Source organism: Triturus cristatus, chromosome 7, assembly GCF_964204655.1.
Source record: "Triturus cristatus chromosome 7, aTriCri1.1, whole genome shotgun sequence".
Taxonomy (NCBI): Eukaryota; Metazoa; Chordata; class Amphibia; order Caudata; family Salamandridae; genus Triturus; species Triturus cristatus.
The window spans coordinates 1610237111-1610261277 of record NC_140590.1 but is presented as its reverse complement, the minus strand read 5'-3'; the positions used below and the strand labels follow the sequence as shown (position 1 = coordinate 1610261277).

The following is a 24167-nucleotide window of genomic DNA, read 5'->3' as shown; positions in this document are numbered from 1 at the left end:
CACTTTACGCTGTCATCAGTGAGGTCATCAGTAATGTCATGTGAGATGTAATCAGTGCTGTCATGAGTGATGTAATATGTGAGGTTATAAGCAGTGCATCGTCGTGGTGTAAGTTATAGTTAGCTCAGGTAACTATAACTGCTGAATTTCTATGGTTTTGTATGCGTGAAATCTGAGCCTAACTATAACTTGCCTGTAACCTTAGGTTTTTTTCAGTGAATATATATGTACCCTAACATATACATATTTCTGTTTACCTACATCGTTACCCCTATTATTTTGTATTTTTATCCCTAAGTGCATTTAACATTACAAAATGTTTAATGTATGTTTTTAATTCTTTGCAAAATATCTTTCAGTGAAAGCTAATAAATCTTACTTTTGGAATTGTGTTGCCCGATTACAGATATTTGTAAGCCATTTTTTGTGCCATAGAATGCAGTTATTAATTTAGTCAAAGATGTTTTGGGAAAACTGTGTGATGGAAAAAAATGTTTTTGAAAAGTAATTTTTCAAACGTTGTTTTGGAAACCTATTTTATCACATACAACCCTGAACAATGTGGCAAATTCATTAACCATTCAGTGAATGAACTTAGTCCCAGCTCACAACCACTGCAGAAGATAACATTTTAACTTTTGTTTTTTGCACAAGCGGCCAGTCGGCTAGAACCTACATTTTATTTATGCAAATTGCATAGTGTATACTACAAATTAACTTGTGTCAAGGGGTTTAGGATTACGCACACCCTACCCTTAACAGATTCAGTGGCGGTTTTGTAATAAATGGCCAATGGTTGGAAGAGTAATGCTTACTTTTTCCTGTTGTCTTATTGTCAGTAGAGATGGAAGGAGAGGCTTAACCTAGGGATTCAGCTATAAAGAAGGCTGTTTTAGTGTTTTATAGTATACTTTTTGGCATTGTGTCATTTGGGAAGGCTGGATTTCCAGTGCTTTTCTCAAGGGCCTTGTGTCAGAATATCAAGGACCAAAATACTGATCTGTCAGAATATTGTGGCAAAAATATCAACTGCTACAATGTTATGAATGTAGGTAGGCAATATGTGGTGCAAGCTGCAGTGGCCTCTTGACGCGAGCCCTGGCACTTAATTGTGTTTTTTACAAATCAAGCACTGCCTGTATATACTTACCTTCACAAAGTTGTTATAGTTGGTGTTTTTCTCAAAATATTATGGCAGGTCTGTATTAAAATCTTGATATTATGATAGAACATCTTCTTAAGTCGATGAGCAATGGGTGTGCAGAAGATGTCTGTGGAAGACTGTGACAACGTGAGGAGGTTTGGATGGAGACTACCCAGCCTTATTTGTTTACTTGTTGTGATCATGGACTGTTCTAGGCAAAGCTGTTTGCAGATCCCAGAATTCTCTTGCTTGATGTTATGTTGGTGGTAAGTTGGCCTGGGCCAACGAACCCTGCATCTGTGTGTGGCAGGGTATCTTACATTTTTTGTGGGCTCTGTAAGGAAGCTGATACGGTTTCGGTAGCACTGGATAAATGACCTAAGATGTCGTAGGTGGCAACATTCAGTCCAGCCATTTATTTGGTATTCAGGGAGGCAGTACAGAGGTTGTTTTAGACTAGATGCCGGGCTGTGGAGTTGTGAGGCTTATAAAGGAGGCTTTCTGAGTTGGTAGATGTGGAAGAGTGTTCTGTTTGTAACCGAGTTAATAAGCTTCTGTTAAGGTTGTCATTTAAGGTAGACCATTAAGTATTTGCTAGAGGATGTGTGGGGCGCATGTCCATTGATGAAAGTGGAGTAGGTGATGTTGGGGAAGTGGAAAATATGCCTTTATTCCACTTCTTCACTTTATGGGAGCTAGGCACTTGGCTTTTTGGGTGAGGTAGTTTTGGGACTGGCGTATTTGAGGTACATATTAAAACGTGGTTGACACAAGTGTGAAAGTTTGGCCCAAATTGGTGAGAAGGTCGAGAACATGAGCATCTAAATGTTGAAAAATAAATGGAATACAGGAGCACCCAAAGTGACTGGTGTGAATTTCAGGATGTAGGTAAAATTGTTAGTTATGTCAAGGAGGAACAAATCAGGCTTGGATGTCCTACTTTTTAGCATTGCAGAGGTCCATACCTCATCAGTGCCCTTAGAATGAAGGGTGAAAATGTTTTTTTAGGTACGGTATTGGGAGAGGATTGGATGAAAGAAGAGATGGCGTTGAAGCATTGACCTTGATAAATCTTAAAATAGCTTTGTTTTGGCTGTTTTTGCCATCTAAGTAGCTGTTTTATTCCAGGAAGGATGAGTTGGGGTTGTGGGGGGGGGGGGGGCTGGATTGGTGGTTGCCGGAATTCTCTGATGACCTGATGTATACAGCTTTTATTCAAGTGGATGATAGCTGTCGAGACCAGAAATTTGAGGGACTTTGGGTGATTGATTGGGCAAACAAGTCCTCTACCATCTGAGTGTGATGGGGGTGAGAGGGGCATTACTCTAGTCTAAACTGACTGAGAAGATGTGAGTGGTTCTTAGTGGGTTGTTGGGAGTGATAGCAAAGCATGGTTTTGATAGAGGAGTTGAGTGAGTTGTTGAATTTGAGAAACAGGGTTTGTACATTAAGGATAGTTACTGGTTAAGGAAGGGTGGTGATGTGCGATGCTTTATTTATGTCTGCTATCTAACTTCAGCAATGTCACACAGTTGTGTGCTTTGAAGCAATATATATGTTGTTGGTCAGTCTGTACTGTAGGGGAAGAGTTGCTGTTGGGCTTGAGTCAGGTTTTGTCCACTTGCAGTCAAAATCGACATCTGTGATACCTCTGCAGGCAAGTGGCATGTGAGTGTGGATTTCTTAATGGGGCAGATAGGAGTAGTGTGAACGAAGGGAATGGGGAAGCTGCGGGCTTTGAGGCCTAAAGCTGATGTGGCGATGAGCTTTGCTAGAGCGTAAGAGGTTCATTCTAGCTTTTTGAAGTGCAGGGGTGGTGCTGTGCTGTATAGATGTCCCTATGTCCCTGTGGGCGTCAGTGAGTACTATGTACATATTGAGGAAGCTGGTGGTGGCGCGTACAAGGTGCTAACAGGACTGGTGCAAAAGACAGGCAGGGGTGGCCCTCTCACTGGACCTTCTTTGACGGTTGCTGCTGGTGCTCTTTATGAAGGTTTCTAACGGGCAGTTAAATTTGACAAGGCTTGTTCCCTAAATGGGTCAAGACGGTAGCCCGCTTTGTGTACTTCTCACCCCTCCATTGTTGTAGCGGCTACATTGCACTTGAGAGGGAATCTAGGTGGTGACTAGGGTTTGCATTAGAGAACAGTGTTGGCTTCCGGGTTGTCATACACCGCCCCATGTTTTTGGTAGTTACAGGGAAGGGTGGATTCATTTCTATATTTTCCAAGAATGGCGTCATTTCCAAGCCTACAAAAATCTTTTTTTTACTCAACCAAACATACATGGATTACAGTCTTTGTTGTACGGTATTGTCATCTCTTGCTTCTCTGGTGACTTTAACAACCCTCTCGGCATTTTTTCTTGGTTTGTTATTACGTGACGTAACTCCATAGCATCGAAGGACCCGAATACACGGTTCCCCGTAATGTACCCGAATCTTTTTCAATCTAGCTAGGCCATTTAGTCGCTGTACCTGCCTCATTGTTCAGCTGGTTTATAGTTCGCTAACGAGTTGTAACCATTAACCAAATGTCTACATTTGTGCCTTTCCGAGCGCACTAGTGACCTGTGCGACGCCCTCTCAAGGCTAAGTATTACTGACACTGTGTAGAGCCCTGCGCCTGAACCGGCCTAGTCAGCGCACGGCAACAAAAAATCATTAATAAATAAATAAACCCGTGGTGGGGTGAGACAGACCCCCCCCCCCCCAGGCTTGCACCGTTGTACGGGGAGGGGGATGAGGCGCCTGGCTGGAAACCTGTGCGGGTTGTATAGGCTGTGGGTGTAACGCGCTGAGCAGAAAGAAAACCGAGCCCAGAGTGCGGGGAGGAGGGATGGTGAGGGGGGAGAGGAAGGGGTTGGGGGAGGGGAAGAGAGAAAGGAGAGAGAGGGGCTCTGGAAGGAAACTGAACAGTGAGGAAGTGAGAGAAGGAGGTTCACCCGCACACAAAGACAACCCCCTCTCGGCTGCCGCCCCCCTAAACAGGTGCCCCCGTGGACATGCCCCTGAGAACAGAGCAGCACTGTGAGACCCCGCAGCCGGGACTGCAGGTACGGGGCCCCCTGCGGCCTAACGCCGGGATGTATGTTGCGCCAGCTGGAGCATCTGTGCGGCTTTTGTTTATGCTGTCTCTTTACCAAGCGGGTTGATTGTTGTCGTTTCGTAGCACTTCTGCCGGTTCGGGACTCCCTTTGCCGGCAGAAGTAACTTCCTCGCTTTCGCTTTCCATGGCTTTTTTTTTTGCTTTCTTTCTGCAGCCGTTTGTGGTTTTTGTGCGTTGCGCGCTGAACATCTAGTTCATACCGGGGACAGGCTGGCAGCGCTCAGTGCGTTCAGCTTCTGCAGCTGCGCTCGCTGTTCAGCCGGCAGGTCATGGGTTCGAAACCAGCCCTCCTTGTTCAATCTTCAGTGGTTAATTTGACAGGGCTTTCATTGACGTGCAGCAAGGAGGTGCCCGGCACACAGCATATTCCATCCCGTTGCAGTCTGTGTGGGGGTGTCTGGTAGGAGAGTGGATCTATGTTTTGTTTTAACTCGATGCACATCCGTGCTGCTTTAGAGCCATTGAGATTGAGGAAACACATAGTCATCTGCGTTCTAACAGAGTGATAATAGCTTATTAGGGCATTGTATTGGGCATCGTTTATTTGTATTAAATAGAGTTTTGCGTAGATTCAACGTGGTTTTGGAGGTTGTGTCTGAGGTAGATTTTATTGAGTGCTGTGTAGCCTAGGAGATGCACAGGTGATTTATGCATGTGACCTGGTGGGATTGAAATAGGATGCCCCTAACTTATCACACCTGATTTTCTCGCTCATTCACTGCTGGATGAAAGCATGGGTTAATTCTGTCATCTCATTCCTTGAAATCATAGCGAAGACCTAATATGGTACCCTGACTGCTGTTGCACTGAGGGGATAGAAATAAACAAGAGTATTAACGCACTCAAGCAAGGCGTCCTCAACAGGCAAATACAATTCTCAAACAAGATGCTCTGGAGGCTTTTTAAGTATCACCTAGAACCCCTTTTGGTAGGATTAGTCAAGCTAAGGGTATAACACTACAGAAGGTATTGATGAATGCAAAACCCTGCAAGTTCACTGCAATACAGTCTTGAGGTAACTCAGTCCAGATGAAAGAAGACATAAAAAAAGAACTAAGTGCCGCTCAAGATGAAAGGAGTTGAGATAAACATGAACCTTTTAAACATAAACGGGTAAAAATCAAAACCCATTAAAGTTCTCCATTCGGGAGTAGATCCTGCACACTGTCAAAGAGTAACCTAAAGCATAATAGTCTTGGAAAATGTCAGAGTGTCCTCCAGAGGGCCCAGGGAGACAGGGTCTCAATTAGAGCAAAGCGGGCGTGCTAGCCCACCTAACAGCAGAGTCCAGGTTGGCTACTAAGGTATTGAAATGAAAGTGAAAAAGTACATTCTCTCTCCTGGAGGGCGCGCTGTAAATCCAATTCTTCACATGTCAGTATTTGCTGGGTCCAGGTCAACTAACAATAGAAGCAAGACATATTCCAGTCACTTTCCTGGAGGGAAGCCAATTCTTTATCCTTTAGTAGTTCTCTTGGCAAGTTCTCATTGCTGAATCTGTGTGTTGTCCTACAATTTACACTTTTTTATTAAAAACCCTTACCTTCATTGGTTGGATTTATAAATTCTTCAACCAATGGCTAAGTCTCCCTGTCACCATTCCACTTTCACCACAGAGTGGGAATCAGTAACTCTCACGGGGTTTCATAACAATACAGTAGTTCTCAGACCCTATTCTCTACTGACCCATAACGGCTACGTTGTTTTGTTAAGAATAGCTCTCTCCTCTTCGTGTTGGATAGGCAAAGAATCTGACACTTTAGTGGTGGATGGCTGGATGTGAATCTTCTGTAAGATTGGCCACTAATGTTTTTAATTCACAAATAATCAGTGAAATTTCAGTAACTGCTTCATGTCTCAGTCCCCTACTTGTAATTAGATATATTTGACTAATTGATCTGAAACAGTTAGTGGGTTTCCACTATGAACATAAAATGGACGTATGATGTTATAAGATGTACATTTTCCACGCATGCCTTTACCATGCCAGTATTACAATGCTTTGACCTTTATAACACATTGTCATACCACACATGGTTTTAAAATACATGCCTTTACCACGCAGTTTAGTGGTAACCCAGCTCTTTTTTATTTTTTTAAACCTTACTGCCTCCACCTCTAACCACGATAAACCCTAAATTAACCCTTGCGTCCTTTTACTTTTACCTTCCACTAGACCCTAAATCTACCCTTACCTCTCTTCTAACCAACCATAATCCCTAAAATCATGCTTACTTCTCTATTCCTCCACCCTGGCCATAACCCTATAATTGCTCTAACTTTCATTTACGTCTACCCTTCTAATAACCTTAAAAATCATTCTTATATCATTACATCTACCTTCGCTGAACAATATAATTAACCTTAACCTCTCTTTACCATTCTTTACCGGCACTGAACCATTTTTTAAAAATAACAAAAATTATTATTATTTACAAAAAAATCCCAGTGTGGTAAAGTATCATGTTGTGAAGGATGCGTGGTAAAAGTTGAAGCCTACAGTATGGAAAACAGACTTTTGGTTTTATCTCATTATAGAGAGTTAAATCACTGCCTCTCAGCCAAATCAAACATGTCTGTCCTACCTCCCACTGAGCCTACAGTCCAGCATTGGTTGCTACATGGAGCCAAATGTGATCGATCAGACATCAGAGAATACTGTGATCCACTTTGTACCCAGGATATCCTAAGGTTCCCAAGGGGATTGAGTTAGAGCTGGTACTTCAGGCTGCATAGATAACCAGCCAGGTGCCAAAATATGTTTAGCCTCAACATGTGTCGTACCTCTGAGTTGGAACCCTGACTCCCAATAGGACCAAATCTGGAGAGGTAGGGATTGGGTGACTCAAGTAATACTACTACTACTGATAATAATAATAATAAAGGACATTTATAGAGCACGCAGCTACTTCAAACAAGGTGTCCCGGCGCTAATGCGTAGGGCATCAGAGAAAAGGGACCGGGCCACTAATCCCTTTGCTTTAAGAGCCAGGTTTTCAGTGTCTTTCTAAACTCCTGCTCCGAGTTCAACATGCGTAGGTGAAGAGGCAAGTCATTCCACAGTTAGGTGGTTCCCACCGAGAACAATCTACCCCCCTGCCTAGCTTTGGAAAAGCGGGGGACAGTGAGGTAGCGTCTGTGGTTGGATTTTAATCCCTTGCATGCTTATGACGAGCCCAGCTTGTCATGAGGCACAATGGAGCTGTGCTCATGACGAGCTGGGCTTCTCATAACGGTCGCGCCACTCCCACACGTAATTGATTCCCAGCCTGTGCGGGAGAATCAATCAGTGGGCGGAGTCGTGACGAGCCCAGCTCGTCATGAGCACAGCTCCACTGTGCCTCATGACGAGCTGGGCTCGTCACGAGCACAGCGCCGCCGCGCCCCCCTACCCCTCCGCGCCACGGGGGAATTACCCCCGCGGCGATGGGGTTAAGGACCGCTCCTGATGGTATGGGTACTCTTCCTCAGGTAGCTAGGGCCCCTGCCCTGGTTGGTCTGAAACGCAATTGTTAGGGCCTTGAATTCGATTCTCCTGGCGACTGGTAGCCATGGAGATGTTCGAGATGCGGAGAGATGTGATGGCGCAGCAGAACCTCGCAGACTAGCCTCGCAGCCGTGTTATGCACTAATTGCAGCCTGCTGATCAGACACCTGGGCAAGCCCAGGTAGAGGCTGTTGGCATAAATGAGGTGAAAGGTCACAAGGGCATGAACCGCGGTTCTTAGGCTTTCATCTGGCAGAAAATCCAGAAATTTTCTGATCGTTCTCATCTTTTCAAAACAGGTCGCAGAGACTTGACGGACTTGGGCCGACCGGGTTAGATCTTTGTCCCTTCTGACACCAAGGTTCTTAACTGAGTCCTTGGGCACTGGTGGGGTGCCGAGTTCTCCAGGTCACCATAGGCCTGCGGGAGGAAGGGGGGGGCTTGGTTAAATAATAGAATCTCCGTTTTATCGGCATTAAGCTTTAAGAAGTTTCCGCTCATCCAGGTCGCTATGTCTTTGAGACAGTCCCTGAAAGAATTGAGCGCTACAGCGGATTGATCTCTAAAGGAGAACATCAGCTGTGTGTCATCCGCATAGGATATCACCTTGACCCCACTCTTCGCGATGAGAGCTGCCAGTGGCGTCAAGTAAATGTTTAAAAGAAGTGGGCTCAAGGCGGAGCCTTGAGGGACTCCACATCTGAGCGGTTTTACAGAGGAGGTAAACAGATGGAGAAATACTTTTTGGTCGCAACCGTGGAGGTAGGAGGAAATCCACTCTAATGCCGTCCCCTGGACGCCTATCTGCTTCAGTCTGTCTAGCAGGATCAAGTGTGACACAGTATTGAACGCTGCTGGCAGGTTGAGGAGCACTAACGTGGCAGACGAGCCACCGTCAACAGACAGGCGGATGGAATCTGCATTTTCGATCAGCGCAGTTTCTGTGCTGTACCCAGTACGGAAGCCAGATTGATAATCATGTAGCAGCTCATTGGCTTCCACAAAGTCGGCTAGTTGAAGATAGACCTGTTTCTCTAGTATTTTATCTAGAGTTGATAGTAGGGAGATTGGCCTAAAGTTGCTGGCTACTTCCGGGTCAGCATTGGGCTTCTTTAGGATAGGGAATAGGTGGCCATGTTTCCAGACGGAAGGGAAAATCCCCAACCTAAGTCAGGAATTCCATATGGGGTTGAGGACCGGGTTGAGCTAATCGGCTAATAACCTGAACTGCAGTGCTGGGTAAGGGTCCCAGGGCGAATCAGATTTGCATTTCCGCAGTTCAGCCAGCGACACCTCTGCGGGAATCATGGAAAAGGAAGCAAACACCGGCTGGTTCTTGGTGGGGCAATGGATGCCACCCGCAGCTCTGGGGTGGGGAGACGCGGGGAAGGAGGCATAGATCTTCAGGATTTTATCTTCGAAGAAGTTTGAGAGGCTAGTGCACAGGTCCTGTCCTCATTACTTCTTTCTTGGATATTGGTCTCCCAGGGCTCCTCTGCCTTATGTTCATAGTCTCTCCCAACTCCCACATCTCCCCCAGCTTTTGAACACTTAATTTTTAGTTCAGCTCCAGTGCAGTACCAATCTGATATCAATCTAAAGTGGTTTTCCATAAGATGGCCACATTGCTTTCTTTTTATCCATGTCTTCTCAAAGTTTCACCCAGCTCTCATTTTCAATTTCATGAGTGAACTTGCGGTCCCAATGTCTCTGCTTGTGTTTAGTTTGCAATACTCTCGGAATTTATATGGGTGATTTCCAACTCCTGAAGTCACCCTTATAAAACAACAAGCTTTTAATTGTCTGTCGGGGATATTGCGGCAACTGGCATCCTCTCGTCTTAATGAAAGTTAAAATGTTCGTATTGCTTAATATTCATATTAATGTTTTTATTATTAAAGGGACTAAAGAAAGTATTAAAAAATGTTTCTGGATATTGAAACATTTTTTGACTACACTGAATAGGTAATTTTTATGGGTCAGGCGTACTTTCTGCAAACAATTGGGTCTTAAAAGAGAGGGAAAGGCTAAAATGCACTTCTTAGTTGTGATGCTATTCCTGGTGTTGTGTGAGGGCCTGTGGACATGCTAGAGTTTGTGTTTCTAGTCCATGCATTCACTTGCTGATTGGCCCCACATGGCCTCTTTTATGGCTATGTTGGCCATGTGCCTCCAGATTTCAACCCAGAGGGCTAATATCTTCAATTCTGTTGGCTGCTATTATGATTTGACATCCAGAGAATATAGAGCTCGTTTTATGTTGTGCTAGCCCTCATAACCTAGCTTTTCCTCACCCCCATATAAAGTTTGTTGGTTGCACTTGCAGCCTGGTAAGAATCTCTGTTTTAAAGAGCCTAAAGAAGGTGGCAGAAGTGGGGTTGAGAAAGGAAGGGGGATATTCAGTTTGAGTGTTCCCATCCTAAAAAAACAAGATTGTACATTTGCTGCAACTTAATAATGTTTGTCCATATATGTGTAGCGGTGTGGGAATTGTTGCTTTCGTCAGTGTAGACAGACTTCTGGGTATTTTGACCCCTGAGTTGTCATGTTTTTGTAGGGCATTTAAATGGGCGGACAACGATTGAGCTTTCTATAGCACAGGATATTTTTTGTGTGCCTACATGGTGTTTCTGACTAACAAGTTTATTAAACCCAATCATATTGCAAAGCAGTTAAAACATTCAACGGTATAATCACATATAAAAGGATAGTTAAACATGTAGTAGTTGTAAGAGCAACAAAACAGCAAGCTCATGAAACCAGTAACGTAAAAGCACTTCTTTATCAACCATTCATTCAAAAGTATGGCCACCAAAATCTACAATAGATAGTCAAGTGCCTCCAAAACAGAGCAAATGCCATATCTAATAAATATTGCCTTTAAACATCTCTTCCTCTTGTAAAGTGTACCAGGGCATAATAGTATATGTAAAATGTTATCAGTGCCTTTCTACAGGCCCTTACAAAGAGGGGGTGGAAACTTATTTTTATTTCTGTATTTTGATCCATTTTCCCAAAGCGGACTATCAAGAGGGTTCTACATAGAATAGGGATTGGCACACACCGCAGTTAGAAATTCATTTTCACTTCTGGCAAAGGTGTTTCAGTTATATTTTACTGCTAATAAAGTTTTTATCTGGCGTAAATGAGGGCTCAATTGTCTTTTGATGTGAAGCCCTTTTTGAGACAATAGAAGTCACACTTAATTATTCTTTCTTGATAGAATTCCAAACCACCACAAAAGCCTAGAAACGTTACCTTTTTGATCTTTTTGCTAATTGGTTTTGACTTAAACTAACATCTTTGAAATATTCTCCAGCAATTGAGTTTGAACATTTCTTGAGTTAGGGAGATTAAAAATGTAAGGATTAAAAAAGTTTGCTTTCTGCTGGAGACTGCATATGCATATGGTCTCCGGTGGTTCCCGAGTAGGTAACCAAGCAGAGTAGAAGTCTTGACGAGAGTGTGACTACAGACTTCACTCTCCACCGAAGGAACCATGAAGCAATAGCTGAAATGTATTAATAACTCAATAAATGTTCGCGAGACAGGTGGTATAAGTATATACAATTATCAAGGTCTGAAATTCTTTATTGAAAGCAGCGTCAATCGGATTTCCACCAGCTCCCAAACCCAAGCGGCATCGAAGGGCATTCATTCTTTGCATCACTCACAGAAATAGTCGATTTAATGTTTCCCAAACATTGCACAAAGATGTTCACAGGAATTATTTTTTCGAGTACAGACATTTTCCATTTTTGACTCTCACATAAACTGAAGTATTCCAAGTACATAACCCATCAGCTGAAGGATTCTGAGCAGCTGCAGCTTTTGGCTTTATTTATCACTATTCTGCTCGTGCTTTGGAGTCATTACAAACTGATCGTTTCTGCTTTCAGTGTTATTTCTGAAATGCAATATTTTGTATTTACCATGCAGGTATGCTCATAATTGTAAACCATGTAAATGTGTACTTTATGTAAAGTTATTTTACGCCTGCCGATTCTTCTTGCCGTTGGTCTGGAGATCTCGGTGCCCATGACGAGTAGCCGTTCGCCCCTTTGAATGAACCATCGGGGGTTGTGGAGGTCGAGCGGTACCTGATTCAAGGCTGCATTTCATCTCACAGCATGAGGAGCGGAGCGAGCGTCCCACAAAACGGCGGCGGCACCCGGAATCTCCGTTCCTGTCTCTCGCAGCACCCACCGTGTCTCCTGGCCGCTGCTGAGGTCATCTCCCGAAGAGATTTAGCAGAGGAGAGCAGCTGTGAGATCTCGGGTTTGCGTGGAAGACGGGAGGCGGAGTGAATGCGCGGCTGCGGGTGCCTGCTTGGGGCCGCGTGACCGCCGCCAACAGCAGAAAGCTTGATCTCCCAACGCGAGCGACCCCCTCACATTTAAGAGGCCAGCCTGAGGGGCAGAGACTGCACAAATGAAATGTGGGGACCTGGGGGGGCTGAAATAAACAACGGGTGGAACCGATTGCGGTTTGCCTGACTCCAATATGACGCCCAGAAGAGACTTGCCTGTCCTAAATATGGTGCCCGCCATACACCAAAGCAGCATGTAGAACTGAACTTGGCTGTCCCTTTGGGTTCCTTCATTCAGAATTACTGGAGGGGGGGAAGGGGTGTTGGCCAGCGGCGAGAGGGAGCTTTAAGGTCGCTAGCCCCCAACGGAAAGTATGGATACCTGCGTTGGCCTTCGCAGATGCTGATCCTAGTCCTTAGAATTGGGGAGGGGCACAAGCTTATCCCTCTTTGAAATAGTAGGTATTTCCTCCAGGAAGTGGTGAAATGACTAGTTGGAGGGAACAATGCAGGCGGAGCGACACGATTAAAAAGTGCTGGGAAGAGGTGAAGGAGTTGCTTCCACCTCTCCTCTCACCACTCTTGACCCGGGGGCGAGATGGAGGACGTTGCGGACGGAACTGCCCAGTAACACCAGGACCGGTGTTTTCCATTTGAATTATGACGAGGCCTACTGGGCGGATACCATAACTGTTTTTTACTTACTGCGGAGCCCGAGCAACCTTGGCCGATGCCCGGTGGAGCTGTCCTATGCAGCTGTAGAGGAGTCTGGCTCTGGTTCACCCCCTCAGCCGTCACCTACCCAGCCAGACATCTGACATTGTTTTTCTGCGTCTCCCTGCTGTGTTTCCTTTCCTCCCCCGCCTCCTCTCAGCTCCACCAGCCTATCTCTGGATTCTAGACATTTGGTCCCTTCCTGAACTCGTAACACAATATTTACTTATGTTAGCGCTAGACCTAGTCTGTTGGCCGATGCCCGGTGGAGCTACCTGATAGCTATAGAGGAGATGGCCTCCTTGGCCGTCACCTACCCAGCCGGACTTTGGGCAGATTTTCCTTCATCTCGCCTTCGCATTCTCCCTCCCACCCCTTTACCCTACCCTCTTTCCCCCTCTATGCTCCATTTTCTCGTCCCCTTCTTAATGTTCTTCCCTTGAGACCTAGCTATTTGGCCGAGGCCCGGTGAAGCTACCTGATAGCTATAGAGGAGATAGGCTGTGGACTTCCCCCTCGGCCGTCACCTACCCAGCCGGACTTTGGGCAGACTCTCCCTCGTCTCTCCATCCGAATTCCCTCCTACCCCTTCTCCCTTCTAAGCTCCTTTTATCTCGTCTTTACACTCTTGAAATGTTTTTCTAGTAACTGATGTAACTGATGTAATTTTGTAACTTTGTGGAACCTTATGTAAAGCGCTCTGATACCTCCGGGTCTAGCCAGCGCTATATAAAACTCAAATAAATAAATATGAATTGAATTGAAATAATTGCCTGGTGCATGACCATAGGAGTGCAACCAGGTAGTTGACATCACCTTAGCAGTGATTTCCCTAGGTGCTAAAGAATAGCCAATAGGGGTATGGCTAGAAACATGTCACCCATTTAGGAATTAGGAACATCACCTTTTTTCTAAAACCCCCCTGCTTTTAATCATACCGACTAGGGGTAAGAATAAGAAACGAAATCTACTAGCCAGGTATTATTAAAAATACTTAATTCCAGCTCCAATCACAACACCCATCACTCCACCCTCCTAGATTATTGTTAATCATTGTATAGTCACTTAAAGTGCTCCTGCATAACCCATAGGTCGCAGCATGCCCTGTTCCGCAGCGGAACCTTGATGGACACAATGATGAAGCATGCTACCAAGGGGTAGCACTGGTGGATGAGGGTTTTGCAAAAAAATATTGTGTTTTTCTCTTTGGGAGCTTTAGACCACCTACATTTGCTGGGTGCTTATTTTGTGTTTACTAGAATTTAACCTGGAGCACCATAGTTAAACAGTGGGGCAGACATCTCCCAATAAACTTTAAACGTAGGGATAACTGGAGCAGTCCCCCACCCACATTTTCAATGAAAGGCTCTAGGTCCATCAATAACTGAGAGATCTTAAGGGAGTGGCATTTATGTAGCTGGCCCCAATCAATTGCTAGTGGCTGAGGCTTTTGCAGACATTTCACCCATTGACTGTTGGTGTTTTAATGTGATTACCTAAGTTGAAAGGTTTTGCCCAGACATGCTTCTGGGCTCTTTTGGACCCTAGGATCTAAGCTGTATTTCTTTGATGAGCCCCACCAGGGCTTAAAAAGGTCTATGGATGCTTGTGTTCCAGTTAAGAGGGACATGATCTGGCATTTATGGCTAGACTGTGCAGGGGCGTCACCTACGCTAAGATGGAGGAGCGTTGTCCCATTAAATAAAAAAAGAAAACGATAATAATCCAACGTTACATAAACGTTATCTTATTATCATTTTCTTTTAGAAACCAGCCATCTTGGGGCGGGGATGGGCTTGCCTGGGAGAGGGAGGAGGAGTGGTTCCTGCTGCACCTCTTGGGCCGGCCAAACCATCTTGCGCATTTTGCATTTTCTCCACCTGGGTGGAGAACATGCTTAGCTTCCCAGTCCCTGTCTGAGCACCAAACCACAGCCCTCAGACCAATCACAATGCTGCCTTAGCAGCGCTGCGCTGTGATTGGTCAGGGGATTCTGGGAGGCTGTCTGCTTCATGTTCCTGCTCGGTGAAGGAGAGGCGGCTGCTGGTGATCGGCAATGATGAGGTAATTTTTTTTTTCTCTTTCTATACCTCTCCTTCCCTCACCTTCCCCCACACCACCATTCCCAACCAGCCGCCACTGAGACTGTGATAGAGCACAGCAAAGATTGATTTGCACATGGGTACTCCCTAGCTACAGTGGTGCAGTGAGTAAAAAAAATGTTGCTAATAATTGCTCCTGGTTTAGTGTTGAGACTCTTGCAAGCTTTCCAACTTTCCCCTCTTGATGATTTAAACCTCGGCTCTCAGAAAGCACGATTCCAACTTTTTACCCTCCCCCCATAAAATACTTTTAAATTTACAATTGTTTTCCTCAAATGTGCCAGGAATGAATTCTACAATAAGGGCTGGGGAAATTAGTGTTCGGAAGAGAGAGGGCTGGAAGGTGGTCACTGGGAAGGAAGATAGTGAACACCTACAAAGTCATACCTTGAGTATTCACAAATATTTCCATCAGTTTTAATGTCAAAACAAACACCTTAATTGCCAGCAAAGGTGAGATGGCAGACGGGATTTTCAACTGGAAAAAAATATTCCCCTATGGGAAGACATAGCAGGTTAATGGGCATTTGTGTCCTAATGACAACCACCTGGCCATTTTTCCATGGATTAAAACATTTCTAATTTTGTGTTAAGCTTGTATATAAATGTTCGCTTTGTTTTGATTTCCATTTGTACTCCTTAGAATTTTGGGTAATTCCCTGACAAGTGGTAATCTAAGCAAAACATTGACGGAAATCTAAGCCAATTGATGTGGAAAGCTCAGCAAATTGTACTTGTAAATCTAACGTGTAGATTTCTGCTTGTCAGCCTGACTGTATGTAAGTCGAGCCAGTAGTAAAATAGTGCTAATGGCATTTTTAATGTAACTAGTGTTTATTGGAAATCCAAAACCAAAAGTGGTAAAATACCTTTCTGACATGACTCTGCTGTGTGAGATCCTTATTGATTTGTGGTTAAAAAAAAAAGCTGGATGGGAGGCTTATGACTCAGGTGAGGTTTCATTAACGGCCATTGGCTGACAACCAAGGTAAATGTGTAGAAAGACTGCACCTGAGTGTGTGTGTGCTTTTGCTATGAGCTAATAGGGGAATGTCCATAGCATGTCATGCTCTTAATATTACAGTTCAAGGAGGTTTATTAAACACGTGTAAGGCGGCCAGCTAATCCTGGGAGTTGTTTTATGATAACTATCCTTCTGAAATGCGCTTTACATGCAGGATGGTACAAAAAATGGGAAATCTGGAGGCTGTTCTCCATAAATCATAGCGCAAGAGTAATTACCTCACACTCATTAAGCTTCCATTTTTTTGTTGAAGCAGGAAGTCTTTTGAAGGGAGAGAGTTCTAAGGACTCCTGTTTTTTTTAATGATTTTACTGATTTTTATTTAAGTAGGAAAATTAAATACAGTATAGTCAGCCATGAATTACTATAAACACCATATTACAACTGAAATTTACAAGTGTCACTTTTGCAGTTCCAGAAAGTACCCAAAACACACATTTACAGTATAGCATATTATCTGACATCCATCAGCTCATTTATAAAATCCAGTGAGAATAGTCTAATGAAATGAAAATCTCACCAGCAGTGAACTATTGCAGCTAGATCCCCAGCATAATAGAATCATACCCGAGATTGACTGGGTCTTCACATCACATCATAAAATTCTGTACCAAGTACATTTATCCCGGGGCCTAGTCAAGAAGGGGATTAGGGAAGTGCACAGATCTAGTTTTGTTGCAAAATATGAATTCTATCAGCCAGTCTTTCACTCTTGAGGTTATTCCCCCAGCACTGTGATTCTTCACTATTAATAGAGCTCTTGGCTAAACGTCTGAGGTAAGCCCATTTCCCCGACACAGCATTTTTGATCACACTGTGATTTTAGTTACTTATTTTGGTTATAATCTTAAAGTATTTGTACGACCCACCTCCTGTATTACTACCCCAATCTTTTCAAAATTCTTCTAGATTCATGGAATGATGGTTCTGGACCTGCTGGACAGACTGGCTTTCTAAATATCAACCATTATATTTTTAAGCAAAAGTCCAGTAGGCTTGTGTGCTTAGGTACACTGTTACCCTGAATTTTCGTTAATTTAGTCGCCATGCACATTTTTGTAGATCAAGGTGTATCCATGTCACCGTTCTGATGAATACCCAATTGTACTGTGCCTTTAAGTCGACAATATCTGACGATTGGACAGCCATTTTTCTGATTTAAATCTAACTGGGTGGAACTTTACATTTGAAATTCACCCTAATTTACTTTTATATTTTTGAGGCAGCCATCCTTGATGTCAGTTGTATCTGAGTTGTCTTTGTTTATTCATGTTTAATTTGTTCATAATTCATGAGCACTGCACCTTCCCTACGCAGTTGTTTTTCAGAACACCTCGCCACTTGTGGCCTATTCTATATTCATCTCGCTGACAATGTGGCCGGTATAATGTATTACAAATGATTTATGACACAAATGTTGGACTTCTTGTTCGTCTGAAGGTAACTTCTGTTTGTGAGGAAGTTAAGCCACTCTTTTATTAGTGTATCTAAAATATTTTTCTTAAGGAAAACCATTGTATCTGTACAATTGACAAAGCAAAGGCAGTATCTGTGTATACTGAAGCAGACATGTCATCCACGTATCCTAGTGGTGCCAGAGGAGGGAAAGTTCGCAACACCAAATTGATCCTCACAGGAATGGTCTTACATATCTAGTTTTGATGTTTCGCAGTCCCAGGATAATTCAAGGCTAGGTGCAGAAATGCTGCATCTCCTACTATCAGTATTTTTTTCATACCTATTTAATGCAACCCTTTAGCGGTGTAGTACATATGTACAAATATGAAATACGGCTGTCTATGCCTATTATTATGCAGGCTCTCCCTATATTGGGTAACAACAAAACACATGTCTGCATCTTATTTATTTAACTCCCAAGTCCCAATTCGTCTTCATGTCAGTGTTGATTGGAATAAGTCTGAGACATGATGGAAAGTTTCAGGAGTAGTTAATAACAGGTCTAGCAGGTTTGGTTTAAAGGGGAGGATGGATATTTGCTCTGAACTATATGCATAGTCGGTGCTCTCCAAGGAAATATCTAAAGGTGTGCAGTTTGCCCTATCTTAGAATGATTTTAGAGGCATAAACTGACCCTCTGGAATGGAATTGTCATGGTCATTCAGTTCCAAATTAGACAGCTGTCGAGAAACTTTGGGTTCCTTCATGAGAAGTAAAGAGAGTTATTTGCAAGTTGTAAGAGCCGAAAATATATTTGTGAACGTCCCACACTTTTAGTTAGTTTATAACATGTCCATACGGGGCATGCTACATTATCTATTTCTACTGATGGCCTGGCATATGGGGTGCATAATACCAAGTCAGGAGAAGGAGCAATACCTTATTTTAAAAAAAAAAAAACAGCCAATTTGACCCAGTGTATTGACAGATCAAAAAAATATTGATAATGGGCAACACATTTATCCTAGTACTGTTAACAAAGTTTAGGTTATTGCAAGCCTATAGAGAGGAGAATATGGCAGCTAGGAAAGCATAAACCTCAATTAGAGGGAAATTCCGGAAGTAAATTGGTCAACGGGTTAAGGGCTGCTGCAACTAAGTTCAGTGATTGCAGACATACCTGCTGCGTGCACCATGAAACCACTACGTGTGCAGAGTCAAGCCCATTTACCCTAATGTGAACAATTGGTTGTGAATACAGTAGCTTTACCTATTTCAGAAATGGCTTTCCGATTCCTATATTCTCAAGAGCCGTGAACAAGAACCTCCATTCTTGCTCTCTCTCTCTTAGACTGATCCTTAAATTCTGAAAATCCGAAATGTATTACATAAAGAACTGAATCAACACCAGATGATACCTATTGCTTCTTGAGACCTTGAAGAGTATTATCAAGATTGTTGAGGTGGGCAATTTCAAGATTCCAGCGTATTTGGACAAGCAGACACCACTGATAACTGCTTCCTATATCACAGAAAAACTTGCAACAAACCTTATTCTGGAACTATTCCCCAATTGTTTCCCTGAGTTCCTCCTGAAATACTTCTTCCAACTTGGCTGTGGACAGAAATCTCCCTTGTGGCCAGGGGTGGAATGCTTTTGAATTTCATTAGTCATAACCATGGGAGAATGCTTAACATTTGCCCTTATCAGGTGTTTTGTCCCCGTCACTCACTCAACTGCTCACATCTCTGGACAAGCCAGAGGTCAATCCTAGATGACATATGCACAGAGGAGTAGAAAGTGAAGTCCTTGTCATTAGCATTCCTAGAATGCTATATGTGTATTAATTAATGTTGGGACCGTTTTTGTAAAAGCATGTTGCTAACAGCTGTTTGAAGCAGAGGTACCTTACTTGATCTATCTAATATGATGTCAAGAATCAAACTGTAGTCACTCCCCTGATGACAGAAAGGGGATCCAACAGAAGCATTCAGCACTATCCGTGTTTGAACCATACCTGTTGATACCAAATTGGCTTCCATCTTTGAATGGGCTGGGTCAAGTTCATCTTAATTCAGATTTGCTGCTTTCAGCAGCACCTCCCTACACTAAATACACTAATACTCATTAGTGGAGAGGTCACCACTTACCTCCCCTCTCCAAAGAAATGCCCCCACTTCAGAGCCAATTGAAGCTTACATTCTTCCACCCATAATATACATTGGGCCTACTGAAGCTAGAAAATTCCCCTGTCCTGTCTCTTATAAGATCTACGAGTTCTCCCTAAAAGAGCTTATGATGCAGACCTCCACAGAACCCTCCACTCCTGCACTATCCTCCCTCTTAAAACCCTACGGTCCAAACTCGTTCTCCATCACTCCCCCCCCCCCGCCCGCCAACCTGTCCTCCACAGCGGCATAAAATCTCAGACACAAATTGATCGAACAACACCATAAACTGCTCATTGCTGAAATATATTACAATGTATCCAAAGGACTAAAGAGAACAAATCTCATCTTTTACAGTACACGCTCTGCGAAATGGAACACATTCCTAACTAAATACCGTCACATTACCAAATCCACTAAAATACCATACGGACACAAACTTACAATTTCCAACTCGACCATGTTCAAAAGCAAGGCTACCACTACAGAAACTGAACTAACATGATGCAAGTCAATGATGCCTACCTACGCTCTTTTAAGTCCATATTCCCTACACTAATAAAACACCATATCCCTGACACAAACCTCTATCCCCCAGTCAGTCCCTCCCATAGGACACTACACAAAATGAAACAAGCACAAATTACTCTACAAACTCTACCCTCTCCCTCACAACCCACCTTGCCCTCACCACAGCCGGTACCGAACCAAGCATACCTGGCTGCTCACCGGTCCATACCACTACCCCTTGCTTGCATAATATGGTCTACTCACTCACCAACACTCTCACAAGCCCAGACCAGCAGTTCAGCCCAGAATACCAACACCAAACCTCACCCATTCCCCTGCCTCACAGATTGCTTGGGATGTCAACAAAGTCACTCATACTCCCAACTCCTACAACCTAGCCTTCATGTTCACCAATACGCTGACGATCTCCTCTCATAGGGACCGACACTACTCACCCACCAGACCCGTTCTTAAAAATAAAGAACTCAATGACATCTCAAATCGCATTTCCACATCCGCATCTCGAACCTCACCCCCACTGACAAACTACCTCAGACTCTGGATCACCATACTACATACATTCTGAAGCAAAACACCAAAATTCTCCCCTCATTAAATCACATACCCATGTCCAAACTAAACAAGTGGCTATTTCGCCTGAAAAACAAACTAGAAATAGTAATACAGGGCCTCAACAATATCATAAGGAACCTAAAAACGTATCCAAATCCTTTCCATCATCCCTCCCTTCAGGCACCAACACACTATGCCTAGGAAGAGCCAGGTCACAATCAGTCATCTGGACCACAGGGCCTCTCAACTACAAAGCTCAGAGGCCAAAGAGAATGAGCGCCACAATGTCCCTGAGCGAGGCAGTATAGCTAGTCAAATCTTACAACCTGGTACCTGCCAAAAACAATCCCTCATCTTTGATCCAGACTATCACGGAGATAGGTAGAAATCTCACACCAGCGACTACGACCAGGCCACCACCACACCTCATCAATATCCCCCTGACCTCCGCCCCTCAAGATCCTAAGAACAACAGACAAACTAAATGTATGCTTATTAACTGCAGGTCCACAACCAAACATGCAACAGAACTAGCAAGAGCCATCCTAAACCACAACATTTACATCACATTCATCACAGACACATGGCTGAATAAATCCTCACAGCTCATCATGGACACACTAGTCCCATTGAGACTCTCAATCATCAAAAAAAGACAGGAAGGACCGCCATAGCGGAGGCATTGCCGTTATTAACAAGAACATCATCATAGTAGGAGTAACAGACAATTTCTTCCACAACTCATTTGAATATCTCAGCACCACCGTAAGGATGAAAGACAACACAAATATGATCTGTCACCTACTCTACCACCCACCTGGCAACGCACTCTCCTAAGGTGAACACCTTGCAGATCTGATAACACACTGCTCACTCTCATGCGCCAGTAACATCACCCTAGGGGACCTAAACCTTCACTGGAACAACAAAAGCAATACTCTAATCCAATCCTTAAATGACCTCTTACTCAGTAAGGACCTCTTCCAGAACTGCTGGTCAAACTCACAATAAAGGGTCAACGCTGGATGCTATTATAGTTCAGGATGAAACTCTATCGACAGCATCCTCCCTGCCAACTGGTAAGACCATCACATCATTCTGTTCCATATCAACAAGGCGTTTCACCACCCACCTTGCACTCAAAAAGCCCTCTGATGGGCAGGAAACATAAGACAAATTCTCCTAATAGACCTCAAAGGAAGAATGGAATCACTTCTTCCCCACTCATCAGATAAGCTCTCAACAACCGAACTCGCCACCAACTACAACTCAACAATGTCCTCCATACTGGACCAAGCAGCCCATATGAATTTGAAAAGGGTGAGAAACACACCATAAAGAGCCTGGTTCAGTAAAGACCTAAACACTAAAAGAAGACAGCTTAGAGCAGCAGAAAGACTCTGGTGAACAAATCCATCCACAGCCCACCTTGATCAACTCGGGAGAGAACGCAGAAACTACAAAAAGCATATCGCAAAAGAAAAATCCACCTTCTTCCGCAACGCTCTAGATAAGGCCGAAAACCTCCCCAAAGAGCTTTTCAATATCAACAAACAACAAACCTTCAAACCACCCTTAAAAACCCCTCAGACCTCCAGAGAACGACGTGACAACTTCGTCAACTTCCTCAGTGATAACATCACAAAGATTGAGCTCTCCCTTTAGGTTCTAAACCAGTTAACCAATGAGAAACTTCCTCCCACAAAGTAAGATAACACTCCCCCCTGTCTCTTCAAGGCCTAAACAATCTCTCCACAGGACAACAACGGGTGTAATCAAATCCAAGGGCCCATCACAACTCCTAGAAGCTGGAAGGTATTCAACCAACTCTCAGAGGCAAACATGTATGTTCTGCTGGCTATGTCCAAACAATCCTCTCACCTGGCAGACCCCCTCCCAACCTCGCTGGCTAAAAAACTCAACCACACCCTAACCCCCATCTAGACTCTTAAGATTATAAACAGCTCCCCCATGACTGGGGTGATGCAATAATGCCTCAACTCAATCAAGTCACTCTATGATTTAAAAAAACGTGAGCAGACCCGAACAAACTCAATAAGTCCATACCCGTCTTCAGTGTCCCCTTCGTAGCCAAAGCTCTATAGAAGTGTGTTCTGTCTCAACTAAACCAACACATAGACAACAACAAGCTCCCATGATCCTCATCAGTCAGGCTTTAGAAAAGATTGCATCACAGAAACAACTATTCTAAACATAGTAGATGACCTTCACAAATCCTTGGATATAGGCCGATGCTGCCTACTCATACTCCTAGGCCTATCGGCGGCCTTCGACACAGTCCACCACAAGCTTCTCCTAGATTAACTCCAAAAAAGGATCGGCGCGAACAGGATGGTCCTACGCTGCTTCACATCTTTTCTACAGACCCACTCTCAATAGATAAAAATAGGCAATCTGACTTCTGGCAACAGCAATTACCCGGGTTGTACCCCAAGGCTCTGTCCTCTTACCTTCGCTGTTCACTATTTACATGGAGCCCCTTACCGTCATTCTCAACCAAGCAAACATCCCCTTCCATTTATACACAGATGACACCCAGCTCAACATGGAAATCTCCTCACTAGAGGACGTACACCGGCTAAATGCCACAGTAAAGAAGTACAATAATGGCTATCCCACAGCTACACAAAACTCAACCGAGACAGAGCAGTCCCCTCAGATGCAAGAATGGATAAACTCTATAGACTCGCTAAACTGCAATCTAACCCTAGCTGATTCCATCAAATCTCCAGGAATTACAATGGACCTCAAACTGATCATGAAAGATCATATAACGAACAGTGCGAAGAATGCTTCCTGCAACCTGAAACCTCTGAACAAAATTAAACTCTACCTGCCGGTAAATGATTTTAAAACCGCTACGCAAGCATTAGTGCTATCCAGATTAGACTATGGGAATGCCACCCCTACAGGTACGGCGAAATCCCATCTTGCACACGAAGATCCACTCAGCAGCCAGAATGGTCACTGGAATCAAAAAATGTGACCACATCTCCTCTGCCCTGAAAGTACTGAATTGGCTCACAATTGAAGCTTGCTGTAGCTTCAGAACTTCTTGTCTAACTCACAAAGCCACTGGGAAACCAGCCTACCTTGCCTCTAAACTCAAAAAAGCAGGCCAGACAAGAAAACTAAGAAGCTCAACAACCTACTCCTCATTCCGCCTAAAGCCCACAAAAAACAACCCTGACATGCTCTTTTTTTAGGCATGCCCCTAAAATCTGGAATTCCATTCCATTATATATCAGGACGAACCCCTCCTTCTTGAGCTTCAAGCAACAGCTCCTCCTCAACCAACATCTCCTATTTCCCTCCACTGTTATTTTTCTTCCTAACTCGTGCTTATTCTCTGATAAGTTTCGATTCTTTTCAGCTGTAATGATTATACGAGTGATCTGTTATGAACATGTATTGATATAAAGCACTTTGATACCCTCGGTCTTGCCACCGCTGTATAAAACTCTTAAATAACTAAATAACAGTAACATGTTTATTCTGGAAGACACCCTTTGTATAAACTACAGTTCTTAATTCGCAAATGGCAGGCCCTTTTTTGATAGTTGCCATAATACTGCTAGAGTAGGAGGGATATGACGCAAAATATCTCTG

The 24167-nt window shown here is 43.8% G+C and overlaps 1 protein-coding gene across 4 annotated transcripts in view; it reads left to right on the top strand.

Moving 5' to 3' along the window:
* The first annotated feature begins 4039 nt into the window (after positions 1 to 4039).
* DNMT3B (DNA methyltransferase 3 beta) overlaps positions 4040 to 24167 on the top strand; it is a 511613-nt gene continuing 491485 nt past the window's right edge. For 3 of the 4 annotated variants that reach the window (XM_085619485.1, XM_085619484.1, XM_085619483.1), the window contains exon 1: positions 4041 to 4198. In XM_085619485.1, coding sequence (XP_085475611.1) covers positions 4148 to 4198 — 51 coding nt within the window. In that variant the 5' untranslated portion in view covers positions 4041 to 4147. Of the gene's footprint in view, positions 4199 to 24167 lie in introns of all 4 variants that reach the window. The other variant, XR_014966866.1, reaches the window with a different exon arrangement.